Source organism: Biomphalaria glabrata, chromosome 3 (genome assembly GCF_947242115.1).
Source record: "Biomphalaria glabrata chromosome 3, xgBioGlab47.1, whole genome shotgun sequence".
Taxonomy (NCBI): Eukaryota; Metazoa; Mollusca; class Gastropoda; family Planorbidae; genus Biomphalaria; species Biomphalaria glabrata.
Window position 1 is genome coordinate 10422348 of NC_074713.1, and position 22566 is coordinate 10444913.

Sequence of the window (22566 nt, forward strand, 5' to 3'; positions counted from 1 at the left end):
TGGAACCCTCTTGTTCACCTTGTTATTATGTTTATCTTTGAGCTTAGCTTCGAACAAAAGTGTTTGATTGAGAACCAACGTGAACCTGCTTACGGAGAGAAAAGGGACAAGAAGCAATTAGTTAAAAATGTGTTTGGGTTGTCTGTTCATTATGTTTTGACTTCCTATGAATTAAAGTTATCTGCTGAAAATCCAAATTTGCCATCTTGTTATCGTGCTCAAAACAAATCTAGGACACTATTGAATTAACTCCCTTTTGTTCCACAAAAATACATAGGATTAGTATAGTGTTATATAGAAATTACATTTTTAACAAGGTTAGAAGAGATTTTATATTATTATACAACTGTATGGAATCTAGATCTAGTTCAGATCACGCTAGCAGTGTTATTCTTTGATCGAGCAACATGTAGGCAGGTTTATTTTACCGCTATATCCCGAAACTTGATCTCCCCCTGACCTCTGACCCAGTTATTCCTTTTATCCCTTGTGTTATTGCCTAAGCACATGATAGAGAAATGTATTATGTCTGTGATATTCGACATTCCTCTATATTCTATGACAGTGTTTGGGGATGATTATATTTGTTCCTTTGTTGGTTTATTCACGGTGTCAACATGTTCATTGTGAGTCAGTGTGTGAGTTTGACTCATTCGCTTATGTGGTTTGTTAGTATGCTTGAAAATGAGAGAAAGACAAGAAAGAGATATCCATAGGAAAAGAAGAGAGAGAGAGAGAAAGATTGAGATGGAAATAAAATAGAGAGAGATAGAAGACTTCGAAGATGGATGAAGAAATAAGAGAGAGAGAAAGAGAGAGAGGGAGAGAAGACTTCGAACATGGATGAAGAAATAAGAGAGAGAGAGAAAGAGAGAGAGAGAGAGAGGGAAAGATTGAGATGGAAATAAAATATATAGAGAGAGAAGACTTCGAAGATGGATGAAGAAATAAGAGAGAGAAGAGAGAGAGAGAGAGAAAGATTGAGATGGAAATAAAATAGAGAGAGAGAGAGAAGATTTCGAAGATGGATGAAGAAATAAGAGAGAGAGAGAGAGAAAGAGAGAGAGAGAAAGAGAGAGAGAGAGAGAGCGAAAGATTGAGATGGAAATAAAAGAGAGAGCGAAGACTCTGAAGATGGATGGAGAAAAGAAAGAAATAAGAGAGAAAGAGAAGATTGAGGAGAGAAAAACAGAGAAGTCTAAAAAAAGAGATAAGATAGAAATATGTAATACTAAAGAGAGATTGAGAGATACGGAGATAGAAATAGAAAAGGGATTTAGAGAGTAGGACTAGAGTTAGAGAAGAGAAGAGAGAAAGAGAGAAGACTTGATAAAGAGAGAGAAAAAAAGAAAGAGAGAAAAAAACAAAGGAGAGAATATAAAATATATAATATATAGAATAATTAGTGGAAGAAGGACAACTAGATCTAAATATAAGAATGAAAACCTGTTCCTATCTAGCTAGCAACAAAAACCTGACATCAATTAACTTTCCTTTAAAGAAAAAAAAGATACAATATTCTCCAAGTTGAAGAGTCCCCCAAAGTGACATTATTATATCACTATCTAAGTGTGACGACCTCTGGCGGTGAATGTTTGGGTGTTGTTATTTTCCCCTGTTTGATCAAGCGCCACATTGCCCCGATCTACCTGCTCCAGGTGAGACCCTGTAAGTAATCTAGCAGTTTGGGAAACAGTCCTAAGTCGATGGGCAACCAAACAATACAAATAGAACCGACAGGGTGGTGTCTTTTTTTTTTCCCCTTTAACCCTGGTTACCATGGAACTTAAAGAGAGGGCGCTGCAGGGTGCCAGATAGGAGAAGAATTTACTATACTACAGAAGGGTGGGGGAGGCTGATAAGGTGGTCGAGGAAGGAAAGGGTGGGATAAGTGGCGCCCGAAAAATTAGCAATAATATTAACACATAATTATAAACAAGCAAGATGTGAATGTTTTATTGACTACGAATGCGTGTATTTCTATTATACATTGATTATTTATGATTCAACACAGCGCATCAATCATAAAACATTTATAAAACGACTTTTTGTGTGGCTAATCTGAATAACTCCCCCCCCCCTCCCTCCGCTCTCCTCTCTTGCCTCTACTCTAAAGGTTTTCTTTTTAATGTCTTTTTCTGAGGCCTCTTGAGTGGCTGTTTAAGGACTCCCTCTTGAGTAGTACAGAAGTTAAACTAGGGCCCTTACAAGTGGCCCATTCGCCAATTTCTAGTCTCCAACTGGTGAGAAATTGTGACAAAAAAAAAGCTGTCTGTGCAAAAGGATCTTCTTCAATTATTCAGAATTGATTCCCTGTTGTTCAAATTGATTCCCTGCTGTTCATATATTGTTCAGGATAGTTGGAACGTTATTTTTTGACATTGAAAAGGAGGAATATTCTTATTCATTAAAATAATTTCTTTTTTTTTTCCTGGAACAAATTTTCCGCCACTCATTTCCGCTATTGAATTCTGGGATTATTTCGGGCAGACGACATAGAAATCATGCCGTTGTGTAGAGTGTGAGATTTTGATGCGTGTTTGTAATTTGTATTTACTTTGTTTCTTTTTTTTCGTAATATGATCCATTATATAGCGAATTCGTTGAAAGAATAATCCTAGTTAATAAGTATATAGTGTGTGAATTGTTGGGCCTATTTGAAACAGCGGATCTGCATTGCTAAAAGAAAGGCATGATCAGGCTTTCATGAGTTTGTTCTACGTTCTAATCTCTCTTTCTGTTTGACTTATGAAACACATCAAAGTGCGTATGTATTCATTTTCTCTATAAGCGAAAATTCCATGAAGATGAAAGCAGATCTAAGAGCCCGAACTACTTTCGGAGTCGAAGAGTTGCCTTTCAGTTTTTGAGCATCCAAATTTAACATTAAATATTTGATTTAAAAAAAAAATTTTTTTTGGGATGTCGATATTTAGTTTTTGTCAATTTAAATTTATCAAGACAAAAGACTTTTTTTTTCCAGATATAACATCGGTTTAATCTAAAGTCTAATTCTTCTATGTATGTTAAATATAAAATCGATACAATAAAAAGTATGTCTAACCTAAAATCGAGTTTTATCCCAGGTCTGTTAAAAGGAATCTTAGATTTTGTCTAATCTAATGTCTGTTCAATCTAAAATTTAGTCAAATCTAAAGTATGTTAAATCTAAGATTTATTCTAAAGTATGTTCAGTCTAAGATTTAGTCTAAAGTCTGTTCAGTCTAAGAATTAGTCTAAAGTCTGTTCAGTCTAAGATTTAGTCTAAGGTCTGTTCAGTCTAAGATTTAGTATAAAGTCTGTTCAGTCTAAGATTTAGTCTAAAGTCTGTTCAGTCTAAGATTTAGTCTAAAGTCTGTTCAGTCTAAGGTTTACTCCAAAGTCTGATGAAAATAAGATTTAATCTGAGGTCATGGGTGGGTCATTACACATCATCTGTAGAGAGTTCTTGCTGATGTCAGTATTCTGTTTGGGATAGTCCTTGGGATATCAGAACATTTTAGTCAGTTATAGAACTAAAGCAACTAGTTCTATCTCAATCTAGTCTCGGGCTCTTCGCCGAATAAAATACTATACAAAAAAAACGGCTATCATCCTGCGAATATAGACGCAGGCGCAAGGATTTCTTTTGGTTAAATCGAGTTTTCTACAACCATTGTTACCGTAACATCGTAACATACACAACGAAATATGAGACTTATAAATTTTACTTTTTAATGTAACACACACACTTCTCTTAATATCTCTAGAAGTTTTTCGACTCAATCCTTGGTAATGCTTCCGCTTGCCCCATTAACGCACGCACACATACACACACAGACATCAAGTCCGTAATGTAGATATTTGAATTTGAATAGACTGTCTGTATTCAAGGGGAGCAATCCTTCCTTGTGCCAACCAAGGTCTACCTGTAACATGTAACCTTATCCTGAGATATAGCGAATGGACGCCCACTGAATGGACTACACTCTACACCACATGACGTCTTGGTCTCTTGTGGTGGATCAGTGTCCCAAATATAAAGATCTACGTAAACTTAAAGAACTCCACACTCGATTAGCTTGCATACACGAGCAGATGGAAAACTTTTACTAAAAGATGTGAAAAAAAAATGATTGTAAAAAGTCATGGTAAACTAGAGATAGAAAGCTGCTAGAAATTATAAAGTATAAAACATAGAGCCAAATTGGATTACACTGATAAAAGTAACTTCATTTGACCATCAAAACAACCAACCTCCCTTACTTTACCGAAGTCATGTAACGTCCCCACTAGAGGTGTATTCCCCCAAAATCCCAATCTAAACTCGAGACTACGCACAAAATCTGCACAAAGATTTCACTTCAACAAATTTCATTTCCATAAAGTAGGTCAAATCTGTTCATTTAAATAAAAAAGGTCAAGTCCGGCCATTTCCACAAAGTAGGTCAAGTCTGTTTATTTCCACAAAGTAAGTCAAGTCTGTTCATTTCCATAAAGTAGGTCAAGTCTGTTCATTTCCATGGTCTACACCAGTGATGGGCAAACATTTTTAGGAGAGGGCCAAAACGTAAAGGGAAAGTTTTGGCGGGCCATTACATGAAAATTCAGAAATTTGGCATTAAATCTAAGGCTATCAAAATGATGCGTGTGTTTGGATGCTACTCACGCTTTGGTTCTGATTGGCAGCTAGTTATCTTGAGTGCTCTGAGGTCTTCGTCGTCAATCTATTGGTGACACTGAGTTTTCAAGTCCGCTTTTCAATACATGAAGTTGCTTTGCACACATTCTCTGAGCATTAGAAAATTAATTTGGGAAACTGGATTTGGGTTGTAAAATCTCTTACATGTTTTGGATGTTCCTTCAGATTTCCTTGTCCAAACCTCCCGCAGGACGTTCGGGGATGGCAGCTGGCAGGGTATGAACCCGGGACCATCGAGACGACTGAACGACAGCCCAGAGCACATACCGCACGTCCAGGCAGCAAACAAGTCTTGCTTTACTACCCTACACTTTACCATACAAAAAATTCTGATATCAAAATACTTTTCAGTACCACAGAATTTTTAAATTCCTTTTTTAAATTCGCCATAAAGTTATCAAGTTATCTTCATAAGACTAAAGTTGGCTTTCCTTCACAACGGTCAGTGAATTTTTAAATAGAAGTTTTTGTTTAAAATCATTAATGTGGCCCCCAGAAATCGATAAAATTGATTTTTCCTTATATAATTATTATAATTTTTTTTATAAGACAAAGTAGATTTGTGAAAATACAAAATCATAGCGCCATGTAGATTGTACAAAAAAATTCACATTCTGCAAATCAATTTTTCTCATGGAAGAAAGAAACTTTTAATTTTGTTAGTTTTGTTGTTTCTTCATTCTTGTGTTGTTAGATAAAAGAAATATGCAAATTTTTCAGCGTGATTCGAGATTGGGCGAGTGAGAAATAACGTGTACAAACGTTTTACCAGACAGACAGACAGACAGAGTTGATATAAGCTTTGTAAAAAACATTTTGCTAAGTCAAGATTCCGTCTCGTTCTAATCGTTTCAACCGAGAGGACTGTTTTCTTGGTTACATTACATATTAATTTCTTGGTTACATTACATATGTATTTCTTGGTTACATTACATATATATTTCTTGGTTACATTACATATGTATTTCTTGGTTACATTACATATGTATTTCTTGGTTACACTACATATGTATTTCTTGGTTACACTACATATGTATTTCTTGGTTACATTACATATGTATTTCTTGGTTACATTACATATGTATTTCTTGGTTACACTACATATGTATTTCTTGGTTACACTACATATGTATTTCTTGGTTACACTACATATGTATTTCTTGGTTACACTACATATGTATTTCTTGGTTACATTACATATGTATTTCTTGGTTACATTACATATGTATTTCTTGGTTACACTACATATGTATTTCTTGGTTACACTACATATGTATTTCTTGGTTACATTACATATGTATTTCTTGGTTACATTACATATGTATTTCTTGGTTACACTACATATGTATTTCTTGGTTACACTACATATGTATTTCTTGGTTACACTACATATGTATTTCTTGGTTACACTACATATGTATTTCGTTTCAACAGTCCTACACGTGTATACATTTCAATTGCTCGATTGTCATGTGTGTTTGTGTGTGTGTGTGTGCGCGCGTGAGTTTATGTGTATTGTGCGTGCATACGTGTGGTCATTGCGTGGGCTGTTGGAGGTGACTTGAGACACAGAGCGGACGTTACATAAATGTTTAGATCAGATTTTGTTTATCAAATGATTTAAGTGGATGAAATTGAGTTCCTCTCTTCCTACCCCTCCCCCTCCTCCCACCTTGTTCAGCCGTTATACTTCTGGCTTTTGTGTGTGTGTGTGTGTGCTCTGCTCACTGCAGACGAGATAAAAGAACTCGACAGGGATCTCACCAAGAAACAAAACGCCACAAAAGCAAAAGCCAAAACACACACACACACACACACGCTACCACATACTAACACTCAGCCTAACAATACATTCTCACACACAAAGCATAGCAACAGACTTCTCTACAAAACAAAGCAAGGCTTTTTTCTCTACTGCTCTTTCAGTACTTGTAAAACTATGATCTTTAAACGCATCCAGTAAAGTTTGCTGTTTATATTTTATCCGCCTCGTATTGACACGCCACTATTGGTTGTCCAAGTATCTGATCTAAAAAAAAAATTAAAGCTGATATTGAAACTTAGATTTCACCTTCGCTTTTAACGTGGTCAGAACAGGTCCATCGTCAACGTCTTGAAAAACACAATGTCCTTCTTTCACACCATTTTTGAAACAAAATCATGACATGTGTCCTATCTTAATTAACTGAATATGAGGAGGAGGATGTATTTGTGTGTGAAATAATCAAAACTTATTTTGTCATCTTTCAAAAGAGACTAAAACTTACGGAAAATTGAAATTTAAAAATATGATTAAAAAAATATATACATGTAGTTACTACAGTCTTTTCATAGTGTTCAAAAACCCTTACATTTGTTTTAAAAATTTAGTATGTATATAGTAAACATATTTAAAAAAAATGCCGTTCCTGTTAATTCGCCAGCCTTGTAATACTGTGTCAGTATGACCATCAGGGGTCGACCAAGAGTTTACTGTAACAGAAACTCGTATTATTATTCTGTTTTGTTATCTTCATTTTTTTTTTAGATGTTATGTTTTGGTTAGGGGCTGTCAAGTTCTAAATTTTTCTACGCGAAAATGTGTAATTACTAATTAGGCCTACCTGACGAAATGTATGGCCACCCTAGGTGAGAACCTAAGAGAAGTAGTGCCTTATATCTTCTTGAAAACAGAACTATACATTTATTGTGTACTTATAATTGACACGCGGATGTGAGTGCCTTGCGAGCCTAAGTTAAACTGTTTAAATGTTGCCAATGTCTGTGGGAAAATCTCTTGATACTGCAGCTATCCAGTTTCAGACATCAAAGCTGTATTTAAGCTGCAGTTATCTTTGTGGAGCTGCTTTTGAGAGTTTGTATCTCAGGCCTGCATCTAAAGAAAAGTATTACAATCGCGTCATTTATTTTTGTTGTCGGGGGGTTGAGGATTTGTTGTTTAGAATAAAAATGTTTAATAAACAGATATTTTTTTTAAAAGAGAAGGGGGTGTGGCTCTAAAAGAAGTATTAAATGTTTCAAGTGAGTTGCAATATATTTTCTAAAACACCAGACAACTTGTAATTTTACTTGCTGTTTAATATTACAACGCTTATATTAACTCTGTCTGTCTGTCTGTCTGGGTGGAGTCTCATACACGTTATTTCTTTCACTCGGATCAAGTTGAAACTTTGCACAATTAGTCAGTGTCGATGACAACTCACGAATTAATGTAAACATTTACCAATTAATTCGTCAATTCATCGTATTAAATTAATTTTGTTTTATATGGAAAATGTATTCCGCTAAGGGGAGATAAGCCTTGTGTTGCAAAAAAAATAACTATATAAGCTTTTATTTTTATAAGTACTTGAATAGCTCAGTGGCAAACACGTCGACCTCTCATCGAGTTTGAATTCAGACTCGAGCAGCTTTCCTTTTCTTTTTTTTTTTTTATTGCTTTTGAAAGAGCAGCACGGGAACCTTCTCCCAGATTCCTCTCCCCCCCCCCCCCCCCCCAAACTGGTCAGCAGTTCACATACATACAAGTGACGTACATGTCTCTAACAGTAGCTACATTTCACTACCACATTAAACCAAAGGGACAAGTCTCTTCCTTGAGGACTTGGATGAGATATTGGCGCTTTACAAACAATTAATTCAATTAGATAATCATTCAACCGCATCAGTTAGGGCAGTTTCACATTGAACCGTATCTTTGTAACTATCAGTTTATTGAATACTTATGAATATTAACAATGTGATAGTAATAACACTAGTAAATCTCCGTGTCCTGTGGTATCCTGTCGACAGTCGGACTAACAATACAGCAGTGTCGGCACCACTTTCAAAACTGACACGTCTCTTCTATTTGCATTGGCGGAGATATAGACTTTTGATCGTTTGTAGCTTAGAGTTTCTGATATTCATGCAGAAATATTGAAACCTGCCTTTTTTACCTGCCTTGTATATCTCAACTCTGATCTTGAACTATGTAAATATCTGTTCATAAAAGCCAACATTATGTTTTTTAGGAAAAGTTAGCTCTTTTTTTTTTTAACAATACTTCTATTCAAGTCAGAGCTTCATGGAACCAATCAGAAATTCGCATCTAGAGCTGATCTCAAAAAATTAAATTAAATTAAAATTAGAAATTAAACAGTTGATGTATATCGCTGAGAAAAGAATGAGTAGATCCTTGGTTACGCAGGGAAAACTCAGTTTGAACTTTATCATTTTTTTAGTAAAAAAAATCAATAAATTTAAATTTGGCCAGAGATTTAGATAGGATTTTGAAGGACAATCGCTTTCGGAAATTTCCGAATATAAGGCTTTATTGATTCAAGAGTTAAATAAATTAATGTTCAGAAATATTTTGCGCATTGTCTTCTAAGTCTAGATTTAAAGGCCTATCTTTGGAATATTTAAAGGTGTACTCACTTAACCAGGATTCTTTCTCAGTGAGAGGGGCGGGGGTAAAAGATGTTCCATTTTTTTTTAAATCTAAGATTTAATCATTTTTAAGAGAAAAACAATCGCTCTATAAGTTGCATAAAGGAAGCTTTGTCTTTAAAAAAGTTTTTAATGTTTTTCTTGTGTTAAGTTTTATTCAGATTTGTTTAAAAGTACAGTAAACTTAGGTTGGGCTGTCTGAAGCTACAACCCACCACGTACTCCATCATGGGGGTAAAATAGAAGCAAGTCCTTGTACGCTGGTAGGTACAACCCCTTCCTTCCCGACCCCCTCCTCCCCAATTAATAGGACAACGCCTCTGGCTACTGTGGTGGGTAAGAAAACACTGAAATAGTCCTGTAAAAGATTAATGACCAAGAGACTCACCATTGTCCAGCGTGTCCGGCCCTGGTGTCTCTTTAATACCCGTGACATGTTGTCCGGCACAAAAGAAAAACATTCAACTAATGGGCGGTAGACTGATGGATAGAGTTGATCTCCTGTGTCGTGGTGATACGACTATGTCTTGGTGTATGTGTGTGGGATTGTGGGTTTGCGTGTCTGTGATAATTGGACGGGAGAAAGGGGAGTGTGAGTGTGTTTGTGTGCGAAGTTTTTCAAAGACCATTTGTGTGTGTGTATGTATGTCCAAAAAAAGCAAGACTTTAAAAGGTCGTATTTATCTCTCTTGATTTGTGAGACTTTCCGCTTTTGACAGATCGTTTGCAGACAAGAAAGATTTTTTTTTTTGTATCCTTGAGTATCGCTGTCGTCATTTTAAACTGTTAGTTCGCGTAGCTTTTATTGACTAGAGTACTAATAATAGTCATACAATTCGTATTTGTCATATTGTATGAATTTGTTGTGTTGGATTTTCTTTTCTTCACTAGCATGTTTCTATACGACAATTATGACGTAGTTTTCTCAGTTTCTTTCATAATATTTCGTAACAGAGATGAAAGTATAAATAAATTGAGAGTAGTGCCGATGTAGCATCGAAGCCCAACTTAAACTGTTGATAAGCTAGGTATTTTTGAATAGAACTTGGTCTACATAAACTTGCATATAATATATATATATATATATATATATATATATATATATATATATATATGAGCAAATGTATTTTTTCGGCAACAGAGTACCTGACTTCTCTGACAATAGAAACATAAATTTCTCTATATCTCTTTCATTCTTTTTTTGTTTCTCTTCAATTTTGTTCTGCATTGAAGTCATTGTATATTAGAATGACTATAGAATAGTTTTTTGTAAGAAGCGAAATAGATACAAAGATGAGATTACTGGATGTTGAAGCTATTCATCTTTCTTTGACCTTTTTTTTATTTAGTGTTATTTCCTTAGCTTTTTTTTTTTTCCTTTTTAGTTTGGCCCTTTCTTATACTTATTTAGTTTGGCCCTTTCTTATACTTATTTAGTTTGGCCCTTTCTTATACTTATTTAGTTTGGCCCTTTCTTATACTTATTTAGTTTGGCCCTTTCTTATACTTATTTAGTTTGGCCCTTTCTTATACTTATTTAGTTTGGCCCTTTCTTATACTTATTTAGTTTGGCCATTTCTTATACTTTTTTAGTTTGGCCCTTTCTTATACTTATTTAGTTTGGCCCTTTCTTATACTTATTTAGTTTGGCCCTTTCTTATACTTATTTAGTTTGGCCCTTTCTTATACTTTTTTAGTTTGGCCCTTTCTTATACTTATTTAGTTTGGCCCTTTCTTATACTTATTTAGTTTGGCCCTTTCTTATACTTTTTTAGTTTGGCCCTTTCTTATACTTATTTAGTTTGGCCCTTTCTTATACTTATTTAGTTTGGCCATTTCTTATACTTTTTAGTTTGGCCCTTTCTTATACTTATTTAGTTTGGCCCTTTCTTATACTTTTTTAGTTTGGCCTTTTCTTATACTTTTTTAGTTTGGCCTTTTCTTATACTTTTTTAGTTTGGCCTTTTCTTATACTTATTTAGTTTGGCCCTTTCTTATACTTTTTTAGTTTGGCCTTTTCTTATACTTTTTTAGTTTGGCCTTTTCTTATACTTATTTAGTTTGGCCCTTTCTTATACTTATTTAGTTTGGCCCTTTCTTATACTTATTTAGTTTGGCCCTTTCTTATACTTTTTTAGTTTGGCCCTTTCTTATACTTATTTAGTTTGGCCCTTTCTTATACTTATTTAGTTTGGCCTTTTCTTATACTTATTTAGTTTGGCCCTTTCTTATACTTTTTTAGTTTGGCCTTTTCTTATACTTATTTAGTTTGGCCCTTTCTTATACTTATTTAGTTTGGCCCTTTCTTATACTTATTTAGTTTGGCCCTTTCTTATACTTATTTAGTTTGGCCATTTTTTTAAATACTTTTTTAGTTTGGTCTTTATCCATTTTTTATGTAGGGAAACGAATGTGAAAAGATGAACCGACAATGAAAAACTTTGGGAATAAGTTTGATTAGAGTTATCCGAGCCGAACCGAACCGAGCTTTAATATTTATGTTGATAAAATTCTTTGTTTACCATTTTTTCCCTAGATTCCTTCATTTTGCGTAGATTTACCACATAGCCAAAACCTCCCGCAGGACGGCATGAGATGGCAGAGGTTGCGTTCAAACACAGGACAATCGTGACGGCAGTTCAAAGCGCACATTCCACGTGACCACACTTTTTGATGTACGAAAAAAATGTACAGTGATTAACACAGTTTCTACATCCTCGAGTTTTTTATTGGTAACATAATTCCCTCTGACTAGAGATACATAGTTTTATGACCTGTCTTAAATTTAATAATAATAATAATAATAGTAATCTTTATTGTACGTATGGAAATTTGTCATACAGTTTGTTCATTACACCAAACAAAAAACATTATAACTATAAGAAACCAAAGTGTACATTCACACCAGACTCACTCATAATTTACATGTGACAAAGTTTATATCAGATTGTTCTTATTTAATGATTTGATTGCCAAGGGAACAAAAGCGTGTTTGTGTCTGTTTGTCTTTGCTATCGGTGTCTTGTATCTCTTTTGTGATGGTAAAATCACAAAATCCTGACACAAAGGGTGATTCTTTATATCGAGGATCTTGTTAGCTTTTTTATAGATGTTTGTCTCAAACAACTGCCCAAATGGGGTTTTGCCAATCATTTTACCGGCAGCATTTAGGATTCTATAAAGTTTAATTTTATTTTTAATGCTCAGATTGCCATACCAGGCAGTGATATTGAAACTTAAGAGATTGCAGATGTGATCGTGATCAAACATAGCCAAGGTCCTTTCGCTAACATTAAACGAGATAAAGATTTTAAAATGAGAGACGAACATTAAATATTGCCAATCTCCGCTAAATTATTTTCAACGCGGCCCCTTTTGTTGTTTAAAAAAAAGCTTGCATTGAGTCTGTCTGTCTGGTTCACATCTTGTACACGTTCTTTCTTCCATTTACCATTCTCGGATTAAGAATCTTTGCACGATTATTCATTGTCGAAGGCAATACATGAATCAATCAAAAATGTAACCAACTAGTTAATTAATTAGTGGAAATTAATTAATTTTGTTGTATAAATAAAAATGAAAATAATTCTGCAGGATTAGGAAATGATTGTGCTCTTCCTTCTCTTATATACGTTTTTTTTTAAAGTATATTTTTTTTTCTTCATTATTATATTTATATATAGTAATTTTTGGTAAATTAAAAATACATATATATATATGTACTGCTATTGCACTGCTATGATGTTTAAAAAAAAACAATTAGTGATCAGAATTCGTCTGAATGAAACACCTTTCCAAGTTAACATATTATTCATTGTTATTTAAAAAAGAATACAAGCTGTTACCTCGTGTGACCTTGACACTGACACCTCCCGAGAACTCTCGCTGAGATCCCGCCAAAAGCAAAGACAAAACGTGAACGTACTTTCTGCCATGGAGGCCAGCAGTTAAAAAGAAATTAAACCGTCTGCCTCGTTTTTCAAAGTTTTTAAAATTTTTATTTCGAAAGGATTAGAATTGTTACAATACAATTTTAAAAGTCGTTGTTCAAACTAAAAGTAACATGTCTGACCTTTTGTCGTCTGGTCACAGATAAGAGCAGATCAAATATTATGTAGGTTGAGTTCCCTTACTGCCCCCTTCCCAGTTTTCCAGAAATAACAATTATTTCGCGACTTCATTATTTGTCCACATCTTTGTCGTCCAATATTTCTAACAAACATTTTTGTAAACAAGAACAACCCATTTAGTTTTGGGCTATCAATGGCAAAGAAAGCATAATAAAATGTTATAAGTATAGTGATAAACTCCTTTCTGAAATTCGCTCAATGGAATGTCACCAGAGAACGCCGACCATGTCCTTCAAAGTTTCCTGTATCGAGAGGCCCGAACTGGCCCCAAAACACTCCAATAGATGATGAAGTATATAAAGGGGTGGAAACCACTGCGCAGTTCAAGTCTGGTATAAGTCTAGTTATCTCAACCCGAAAACATGATAAGGAGAGCCCAAAAGAAGTACTTAAAAAAACCCAGTTAATTTTAACCATGGGAACATCAAGGATATGGAATCACAAATTTGACGTCTAGCTAAAACCTAGGCGATGTGTTTTGGCGAGTCATTGTCTCTGATTACGAATATCAAAGATGAGTGCAGTATTTCCCGTATCGATACAGACCCAGTTACGACCTAAACATTTTGCCACACTTGATGCTGACAAAGCCTTTTTCCGCCTTAAGACTATTGAAGCTCACTTTCCCTTCTGCGTCTTTCTTCGCCACGACGCCATCCTCTTTTCTTTGGGTCACAAATGTGACCCGACACTTTCGTGAGAGTTCTTCATCTGTATTTTTCAGAGGCCATCTGTTGCCAGAGACTCTCTGTAACGTATCGGTCTAAATAAACCTAATCTAAGGTAATAAACTTAGTATAATTTTTCCCAGCTGAAGGAAAAAACCCACGCGCTAGAGTATGGAAAACTCCACGCGCTAGTGTATAGAAAAATCCATGACGTCATCTACACGTGTTAGTTTGGTGGTCTAGGGGAATAATTGGATTTGTTAGAGGAAGCGTCTGGGGGAGGAGCTAAGGAAATAATTCAATATAGCGTGATTTAGAGATTTAGTTTGGAGATGTAACTTAAAGTGTCAAGTCATAGATTGTAATAGTTGTGAAATTAGATCTAGTATTAATTGGAATCTATTTGTTATTAAGCTTGAAAGAAGATATTCATTTGATACAGTTTTATTTAGTATATTCTGTACATTACAGCGATTCCCAGTAATTGAATTAAAGTTCTGTATTTGATTTAAAAGGGTATTCGTTAATTGAGTCGCTAAGACATATTTAGATCAAGAGATATATCTACAGAATCCCCGGCACGTCACAGGAACTTCTTGTAACATCTGACATCTCAACAAGAGACTTGTGACTCTCTCTACACATCATTATTTAAAATCTCCCTAAGAAGCTGGTTGCACATATACATTAAAAACATTCCTTGTATTGCTAGAAATAAGTCGTTTGTTCTTCTATGACTTGTAGTTTAATTTTTTGTTTTTTTTTAATTTTTCCAGGCCGTTATTTCTTGATTTCTTCGCTTCCATTTGTGATGCTTTTTATTAAGCATTTCATTGATGCTTTTTAAGGCATTTCATTGATGCTTTTTAAGGCATTTCATTGATGCTTTTAAGGCATTTCATTTTTCTTGATTTCCTTAATATCTTGATGAAATCTCTAGTGCATGTTAGTTTGACAATTTGCCTTTTTCTTGATATTCAGTTTGAATCTTTTAAATTGTAGTACTAGATTTAACTAGATTCTATATTTTAACGTCCTGTTTGAACGATAGCACGCAACTCTAGAATTTTACTTTTTTTTTTTTTCAACACTTTGAACGAAAGCACTATCCTGTTTATGTCCTTGAACAATGCTCATAGATTCTTTCATTTCTGATTATTTCATTGAAATCTTTCATTTGTAGGTCTTGAAAATCAACAAGGATCATTTTTTTTTTTTTTTTTTATTTTTTTTTTTTTTTGCAATTTCTCGAAGAAGGAATCTCATAATATTTCGTTGGACTCTCTCTGAACAGTCGTTTAATCACTTTGGTTTGAGCTTAACGCTAAACATTAACCCTTGCTGAAAGCTTTCCTCGGAGTTCACTTTGATCAGTTTGATTGGATCACTTCTTTGTAGAAAAACTCTTGATATTTAATTTCTCCTTATTATATTTTTTTACAATTTAAAGCCAAATAAAAATCCAGATCTACGCACATTATCATTTGACTGTATTCATAATAATAATAATAATAGCTTTTATAAAGCGCTACTTTCATGCTTATAGCATGTTCAGATCGAACCTCGAGCCCCCTTCATATGTAGCCAAGCCAAGCCAAGTTAATTAATTAAGTTACTCTGATCGTACTCTTTTCTCTAGTCTTCTTGACATAAATGTTTTTCTTCAAGATGTGAGCTTATGTGATTGAGCCTGTGTGATTGAGTTTGTCGGTGATTGTAGATATTGTACTTTAGTGTAGATAGCTGTTGTGTACCTGGAGGTGTAGTAGTTGTACTTTGTTGTTAGTGTATATTGTGTACACACTTTACAGTCGACAGGTTATGGCAATTTTGAAGTCAGCAAAAAAAATAAAAAAATCGCTTTAACGCTGGATCGATTCGACCTTTCTAATAATTTGCGGTATTTCTTTTTGGCTTTACACATGAAGTTATCGTTTGTCAGTGTGTGCTATGTTGTTAGTCTTAGAGTGCTAAGTTGTTGTTGTGTGTGTGTGCTAAGCTATTGTGTGTGTGCGCTAATTTTTTCAGTCTGTGTGTGCTGAGTTGTTTGTGTATGCGTGTACTAAGTTGTATGTGTGGGAGAATCCAGTGTGTCAAAATTAATGCCAACTTTCGTTTGTTAAAAAGAAATATCAACACTGCTTTACCTACTATAAATACATACAGCAACCACTGAAATAAATACATTTTATATATAGATTCTAGATACAGTAAATGGTTTATTTGTTTCATACAAATATAAGTCATTAGCACCAATAAATTGAATTAATAAATTAATAGTAAAGAATGTATTGTTTTATGTATTTTAAGTTCACAAGATAAGCTTTGTTGAATAGAAAATGTAGAAAAGATTTATATTAGAGAACCTTATCGAAAGCAGCCCTGATGGTTGGGGCTGTATGATAATTTATGAGGCTAAGTTGGGGTGAACAAATTTTCAAGCTGCGAGAGGGTGGGAGTCTTCAATAAAAGATTCTGTTGAAACTGTTTAAGACTTGTCGAAGTCCTGCAGAGGGGAAGAGACCCAAGCCCGGGCAGACATTGTGACGGGAAAATGTGTTAGCTTTTTAACCCTGGTAGATCTAGAGTGAGAGCGAGACACACACACACACCAAGTGGTGTAATAGTAATAGCCATTCAAGTGTCTGGCCTCCCCTTCAACTGTTTGTTTTACTCAGTAGTGTCTCTTGTTTGGAGGGGAGATAACTGCACATTTAGGAGTTATCTGCTTACGGTTCTTGGATTAATACACGTTCATAGTGTTGAAAAAAAAAGAAAAAAAAAAAGGAAACCAACGAAATTTTCTTAAAGAGCATTTTATCTGTTGTTTTCAAGTAGATCTAACTAGTCTTTCTACCTTCTTTGGAACTTTGATTACTACGGAGCTTATTTTCTTTTTTGGCTTTCGCTGTTGATTTCTATGATTGAATTCCGTGGATACAAAACGATACAGAAGATTTCCGTTTTAAAGTCTATTGTTGGTTTAATAGTAGATTCTGTATTTGTGATATAAGTCAGATTGTAGTGATTTCAGTGGTACTTGATTTCATCTTTCACTGGATATTTCATGTCATTTGATTGCTCGTTTCAAGTTGTCAGCGTGTGTTGTTTGGAATGAAGCGTTACTTTTAAGTTGGATTTATCGTAAATAAAACGATTATAGACAAAGACGGAAGTATAGATCAAAAAGGTAATATTAACTAAGCAGTACTGCTTCCATCAAGTTATAGACTACATTACAATACCGGCAATATATTATATTAGAAAACAGGAAAGTAGGCCCTAATAGACTAAATTAGAAAACCAGAAAGTAGGCCCTAATAGACAATATAGGAAAACCGGAAAGTAGGCCCTAATAGACTAAATTAGAAAACCAGAAAGTAGGCCCTAATAGACAATATAGGAAAACCGGAAAGTAGGCCCTAATAGACTATATTAGAAAACTTGAAAGTAGGCTTAATACGACTTTATTAGAATACCAGTAACTAATATACTATATTAGAAAGCCGGTATTCTATAAAATACTCGAGCAATGTGCAATTTTTTTTTCGTATTCAGGCAAAATATGGAATGGCTGCGTTGCTACCCACTCTTCTTGGCGTTACATAAAATACCTCGGCGTTAAGTTACCACAGTAAGCAGTATACACAATAACTATACCTACTTAGACTAGACCAAGTGTGGATGGTTAGTTACCCAGATTGATTGAGAACTACTTTCTCCAAGTGTGATATACTGATAAGAAAAACCTTTGTAACATTCACAATGTGAACTAATTATTTTTGTAACCAAAGTCGTTTGTTATTATGGCTCATTATCTTGCACGTACACTTCAAAAATTCCCTGGCCACTTCCCGTGGACTAAGAAGCAGCAGATAAAATAAATTGACATTTTGAGCATGCTGTTTTGAAAATGTAATTATGATCAAGCCAATGAATTGTGGGAAGATCTAGGTTATTTATTCCTTGTACGTCCCTAGGTCTGCTTCCATTTGTCACATCCATTCGTAGATTTCGCATATCCCAGCGTTCCTTGTCTACGTTAAGGGCAGGAGCACCAAAGGTGCTAGAGTCAATAGTTGTCAGTGTTAATTTTCTATTTTCTTCACCTCTAAATTTCTCGTTGTCTCAAACATGCTAGTGAGAACATTTATTCCACATTGCTAGTTTGACATTTAGATGTTATATAGAAAGACTGTCCAAAATAATAATAAGTATTATGTATTTCATAATTGTGAGCTCCATGGTCTGCCTTTCCTTGGTTATTATATTATATGCCGATAGCATTGGCTTAGAAGATTTGATCTCGCTACAGCCTCCTTTAGTCGCAAGGTAACCATGGGTCATCTCAGGAATGAGATAAAAGGTTAGACATTAGCTATTGTCGAAACAATGTTATGGGTTTTTTATTCCTTTTTGAAACGTAAGGACTACAAGATTCAAACAAATATTTCTTTATTGTCTCCCTTGGGGCGCATCGTCAAAAATTATTTCCCTTTCATTTTTTCCTTTTCCTTTCTTTTTTGAAAATCTGTTTATTTCTTTCTGCCTAACTTTAAAACACTATGTTTATGTATTTAGTAGATAAATGATCCGTAGGACTAAGCACTAGTGCTGGAATATGAGAATGAGATTCTGTAAGTTGGTGTGAAAAGTTTAGAGCTATGTGGAAATAAATAAAAAAAACTTGAACAACATGGCTACGTGTCCTTCCGACATGCTGGTCGTTGCTGCGTCTTTCCTCTTGGTCGTCCTGACCCCTCACGCGGGGTCGGCGGTGGCCCCTAGATGCCTGCTGCCTCAAGACGCCGGCGACTGCGACAATTACACGATGAGTTATTTCTTTGACAAGTTCCACTGGACTTGCCGGATGTTCTGGTACGGAGGCTGTGGCGGAAACGCTAACCGATTTCCCAGCATGCTGATGTGTCAGTGGGCCTGCCACGAGGGCTTCCGCGCCGCTGCCGCCACCACCATCGCCACGACCACTACCACCACCACGCCCAGGCCTTTCGCCAGGTGGGAGGTCACAACATGGGACCCCGACAAAACTGTGGACGCCTGCGACATGCCAGCGAGCAGAGGCCCATGCATGAAATACAAGGTGAGGTGGTTCTACAACCAGACTAGTCAGCAGTGCAGCAGGTTCTGGTACGGAGGTTGCTATGGAAACGCGAACAACTTTGTCGACCAGATAAGCTGTAGTAATCGGTGTCCTCGCAAAGGTGAGTCTGAAACTGTTGAATTGAAAAGTGAGTACTTGTCCCCTTTGTAATGTGTTTTCAAATGAGAGTAGATGCCCTTAAAGGTATTTATAATTTATATGTACATGCCACTTGGCATGACTTTGCATACGTTGGCGTATATTTCTTGGTATTATAAGCCTTTATATTTATATGAGAGTAAGTATAATGTATAATGATAAAGTCTTTCTCTGGTTCATGTCCCCTATGACTTTGTATATGATTAACGTCCCTTATACTTGTGTGTTTCAATAGGATTGTCTGTCCATACATGTCTTTTTTGAGTACTCTTTTTCAGACATTTACATATATCCTTCATTATATACCTTTTGGTCATTTGTTTAAGTTTATAATAAGCCCGTGATAATTTCTTTGAATGCGTAAGTGGCAAGGTTCTTTATAGTGGAACAGTTAATAAATTAGTACTAGAGGAGGGCTGATATGAAAAGCGCTGTTGTTTAGTAGATATATAGATTTTTTTTTTCAGATCAGTGAGCATGCATTAATTATATTATTTTTCTGTTTGAAAAAGAATTATGGCAAACAATTTCCCATGTCTTATAAATTTAGCGTAAAAAGAAAAAAATATTTAAATCTTTCAACTTGTCCTGAGGACTTTGTGGCTGACTTGTAATGCGCTAGGGTTTAGAGTTCGAGTCTCGGTGAAGGCTTGAAATTTGAACTTCGGGATCTATACTTTCTTTCTTCTCTACACCGGACACACCGAACAGCTTGTTATCTTAGAGGTTTAGCCTCTGTGAATGGAAATCTCCAATGGACCTCCATATCAAGCTTTCCTTTACGAACATGCCCAGCTGTGTTTAGAAAGATCTGATCCTTTTCTTCCGACTTACTTTCCCTTGTCAGCACAGACGTCAATATGAATAACGCAGACGTCAGTATTGGATGACACAGACGTCAATATTGGATGATCCCTATTGCCAAAAAAAAACAACATTGTAGCTACAAAAGTTTTCACTTTCAAACATTCACCATATTGAAGTAGGTCAAGGCCAGGTCTGCGTAGCCACGTGACAGGCCGCACTCCTTCGTTAATCTCCCAGCTAGAAGACAATGCTTGGGTTATTGAAGTGTTTCGCCAGAACGCGAATTCTCCGCAGTAAGGTGAACGTAGCTGGCATTGGGAAAATGTACCACCAACATGGCCGACCTTTTTTTTTCTCCAGGTATTAGATATATAAGCTGTTTGCAGTTGCTTAAAGATAAGCTCTGGGATTCATGGCGCTATGGTAGACATCACAGCATAATTGAAATATGCCACTAGCCTTGCATTAAGTAATTTGTGTCAACTGTTTATCGCCCCCCCCCTAACCCCCATCCCTTTTCAGCGTCGAATGTCTGAATTACACTGATAGCTGTACAAGCACAGTCGGTATAGGGAGTAGTTAAAACACGCACGTGATAATAGTCCTATTGTACTTTAAAACGTTCCTCGATCGCTGTCAACGAGAGACTAATTCTTCTAAATTAATCAGATGTATCGCTGTGCCTCTCTAACAATTTTAGGGATGCGGCTAGCAAAATGTTTCTTTTTCAAATGTCAAGGCACTGTACAGAAATAGATATACATCTACGGCAAATACGTTACAGAGTGTTTCAGCTTATCCCACACAATATCTTTACATCTTTCCACATCTCCCCACATCTTTACACATCTCCAAACATCTTTTCACATCGTACCACTTATTTCCACATCTCCCCACATCTTTTCACATTTCCTCAAATCTTTTCAAATCTCAACACATCTTTCCAAATTTCCGCCAATCTTTCCACATCTTCACACATCTTTCTAGAGACTTCCCTTTTATAGAGTATGTGACAATATCTATCCACATTCTCAAACATGTTACTATATCTTCCCACGCTATAAATCATTAGGTGTAAGTAAATTAATCTTATTTTGTTTTTTTTTTTGTTTCTTTGCCAAAACAAAACTCTTTCCTAAGCCATTGTGTTTTGTGAGCCTGCTTGAACAAATGATTCTACACCCAGATTTCGTTTTGTTGTTTATTTTTAAGTGCCAAGACAAATTAAAGAGTTTAAAGTTAAGTTATTTCCCCTGCGGCTAATAATTGATATCTGTCTTAGAATTAAATTGATATTGCTATTTAAAGCTTGACATTTTACGTGAGTGTAGAAATGACTTATAATGATTCTAGTTACGTTCATTTCACATATGTAAGTGATGGGCTGTATTATTCACCTGTTTCAGAGCCCATTAGATCAGGGGCGGACTGGCTATATGGGCTTTCGGGCAAATGCCCGGTGGGCCGGTAACCAAATGGGCCTGTAGGGCCATCGAAAGGCATCCTTTTAGGGCCAACTCACTTAGCGATCAAAAAGCAAAATAAGGCCTATACTTCTTTTAAAGCTATAAAGTTCACTGTATGCATGCGTAAAGTTATCGATACATTATCAAATTTAACATAATGGTTATGAGGGCAGGTATGATTGGATGCCCATCAAATCATATGCAATTTGTGGGCCTCACTGTATAGAAATGCCCGGGCCGATTTTGACACCCAGCCCGCCCCTGCATTAGATTAATAAAACAATATAATTAACATTACGGAATAGTGTATAACTATGCTTCTTGCAATATACTAACACTAATTCCTGTTGTTGGGCTTGCTGGCTAAGTGGTATAGCGAGAACAGAGCGTTCTCCATGATGACTGGGATTTTGAATTTCGGAACTATTAGGGTGCTCCTGAGTCCCACCTAACTGTAATGGGTACCTTACGTTATTTGGGGAAAGTACAGGTGTTTGGTTGTTGAGCTGGCCACATGACATGCTCAAACAGTCGACTATTTCAAAGGATACGCTATACAATCTACATTATCTGCTGTATGGATGTCAAGGTCTGAAAGGGGAACTTCTTTTTACGAAGCTTATAACAACTCACTCTGTCTGTTTGTCTGTTTGGTAAAAAGTTTGAACATGTTTTTTTCTCCCATTTCCCATTCTCGGATCTAGTTAAAACTTTGCACAATTATTCACTGAACCTGACAAGACATGAATCAATAAAAAAAAACTAATTAGTTAATTAATTATTGGTGATTATTTGAATATCGAAATAAATGGAATAAATACTACTTAATGAGAGATGTGAATGTATATATGGATGTAATTCCCTTATTACATTTTCACACGTTTTCTCTCCCAATTCCAATTCTCAGATCAAGTTGAAATTTTGCACTGGCCGATAACAATACTCGAATCAATTAAAAAATTAACCAATTAATTAATAACCTAGTACTATTTCATTAATTTAAAAAAAAACAAATAGGGAGCTAAACCCTGTAATTTTCAGATAGGTGGCAGTAATTAGCGGTTCTTTCCCTTAAATAAGCACTATTTTTAAAAAATATTCTTTTTTTTTTTTTTTTTTG

At 35.4% G+C, this 22566-nt stretch overlaps 1 protein-coding gene across 3 annotated transcripts in view; it reads left to right on the forward strand.

The window, feature by feature from the left end:
• The window catches only part of LOC106070395 (papilin-like), a 166020-nt gene that overhangs the window by 69987 nt on the left and 73467 nt on the right, over window positions 1–22566 (forward strand). The window contains exons 1-2 of one of the 3 annotated variants that reach the window (XM_056023295.1): window positions 16423–17100; window positions 18492–19135. The exons of 1 other annotated variant lie outside the window; for it this stretch is intronic. In XM_056023295.1, the coding sequence (XP_055879270.1) occupies window positions 18607–19135 (529 nt within the window). In that variant the 5' untranslated portion in view covers window positions 16423–17100; window positions 18492–18606. Of the gene's footprint in view, window positions 1–16422; window positions 17101–18491; window positions 19136–22566 lie in introns of those variants that run through there. One more of the 3 variants, XM_056023296.1, reaches the window with a different exon arrangement.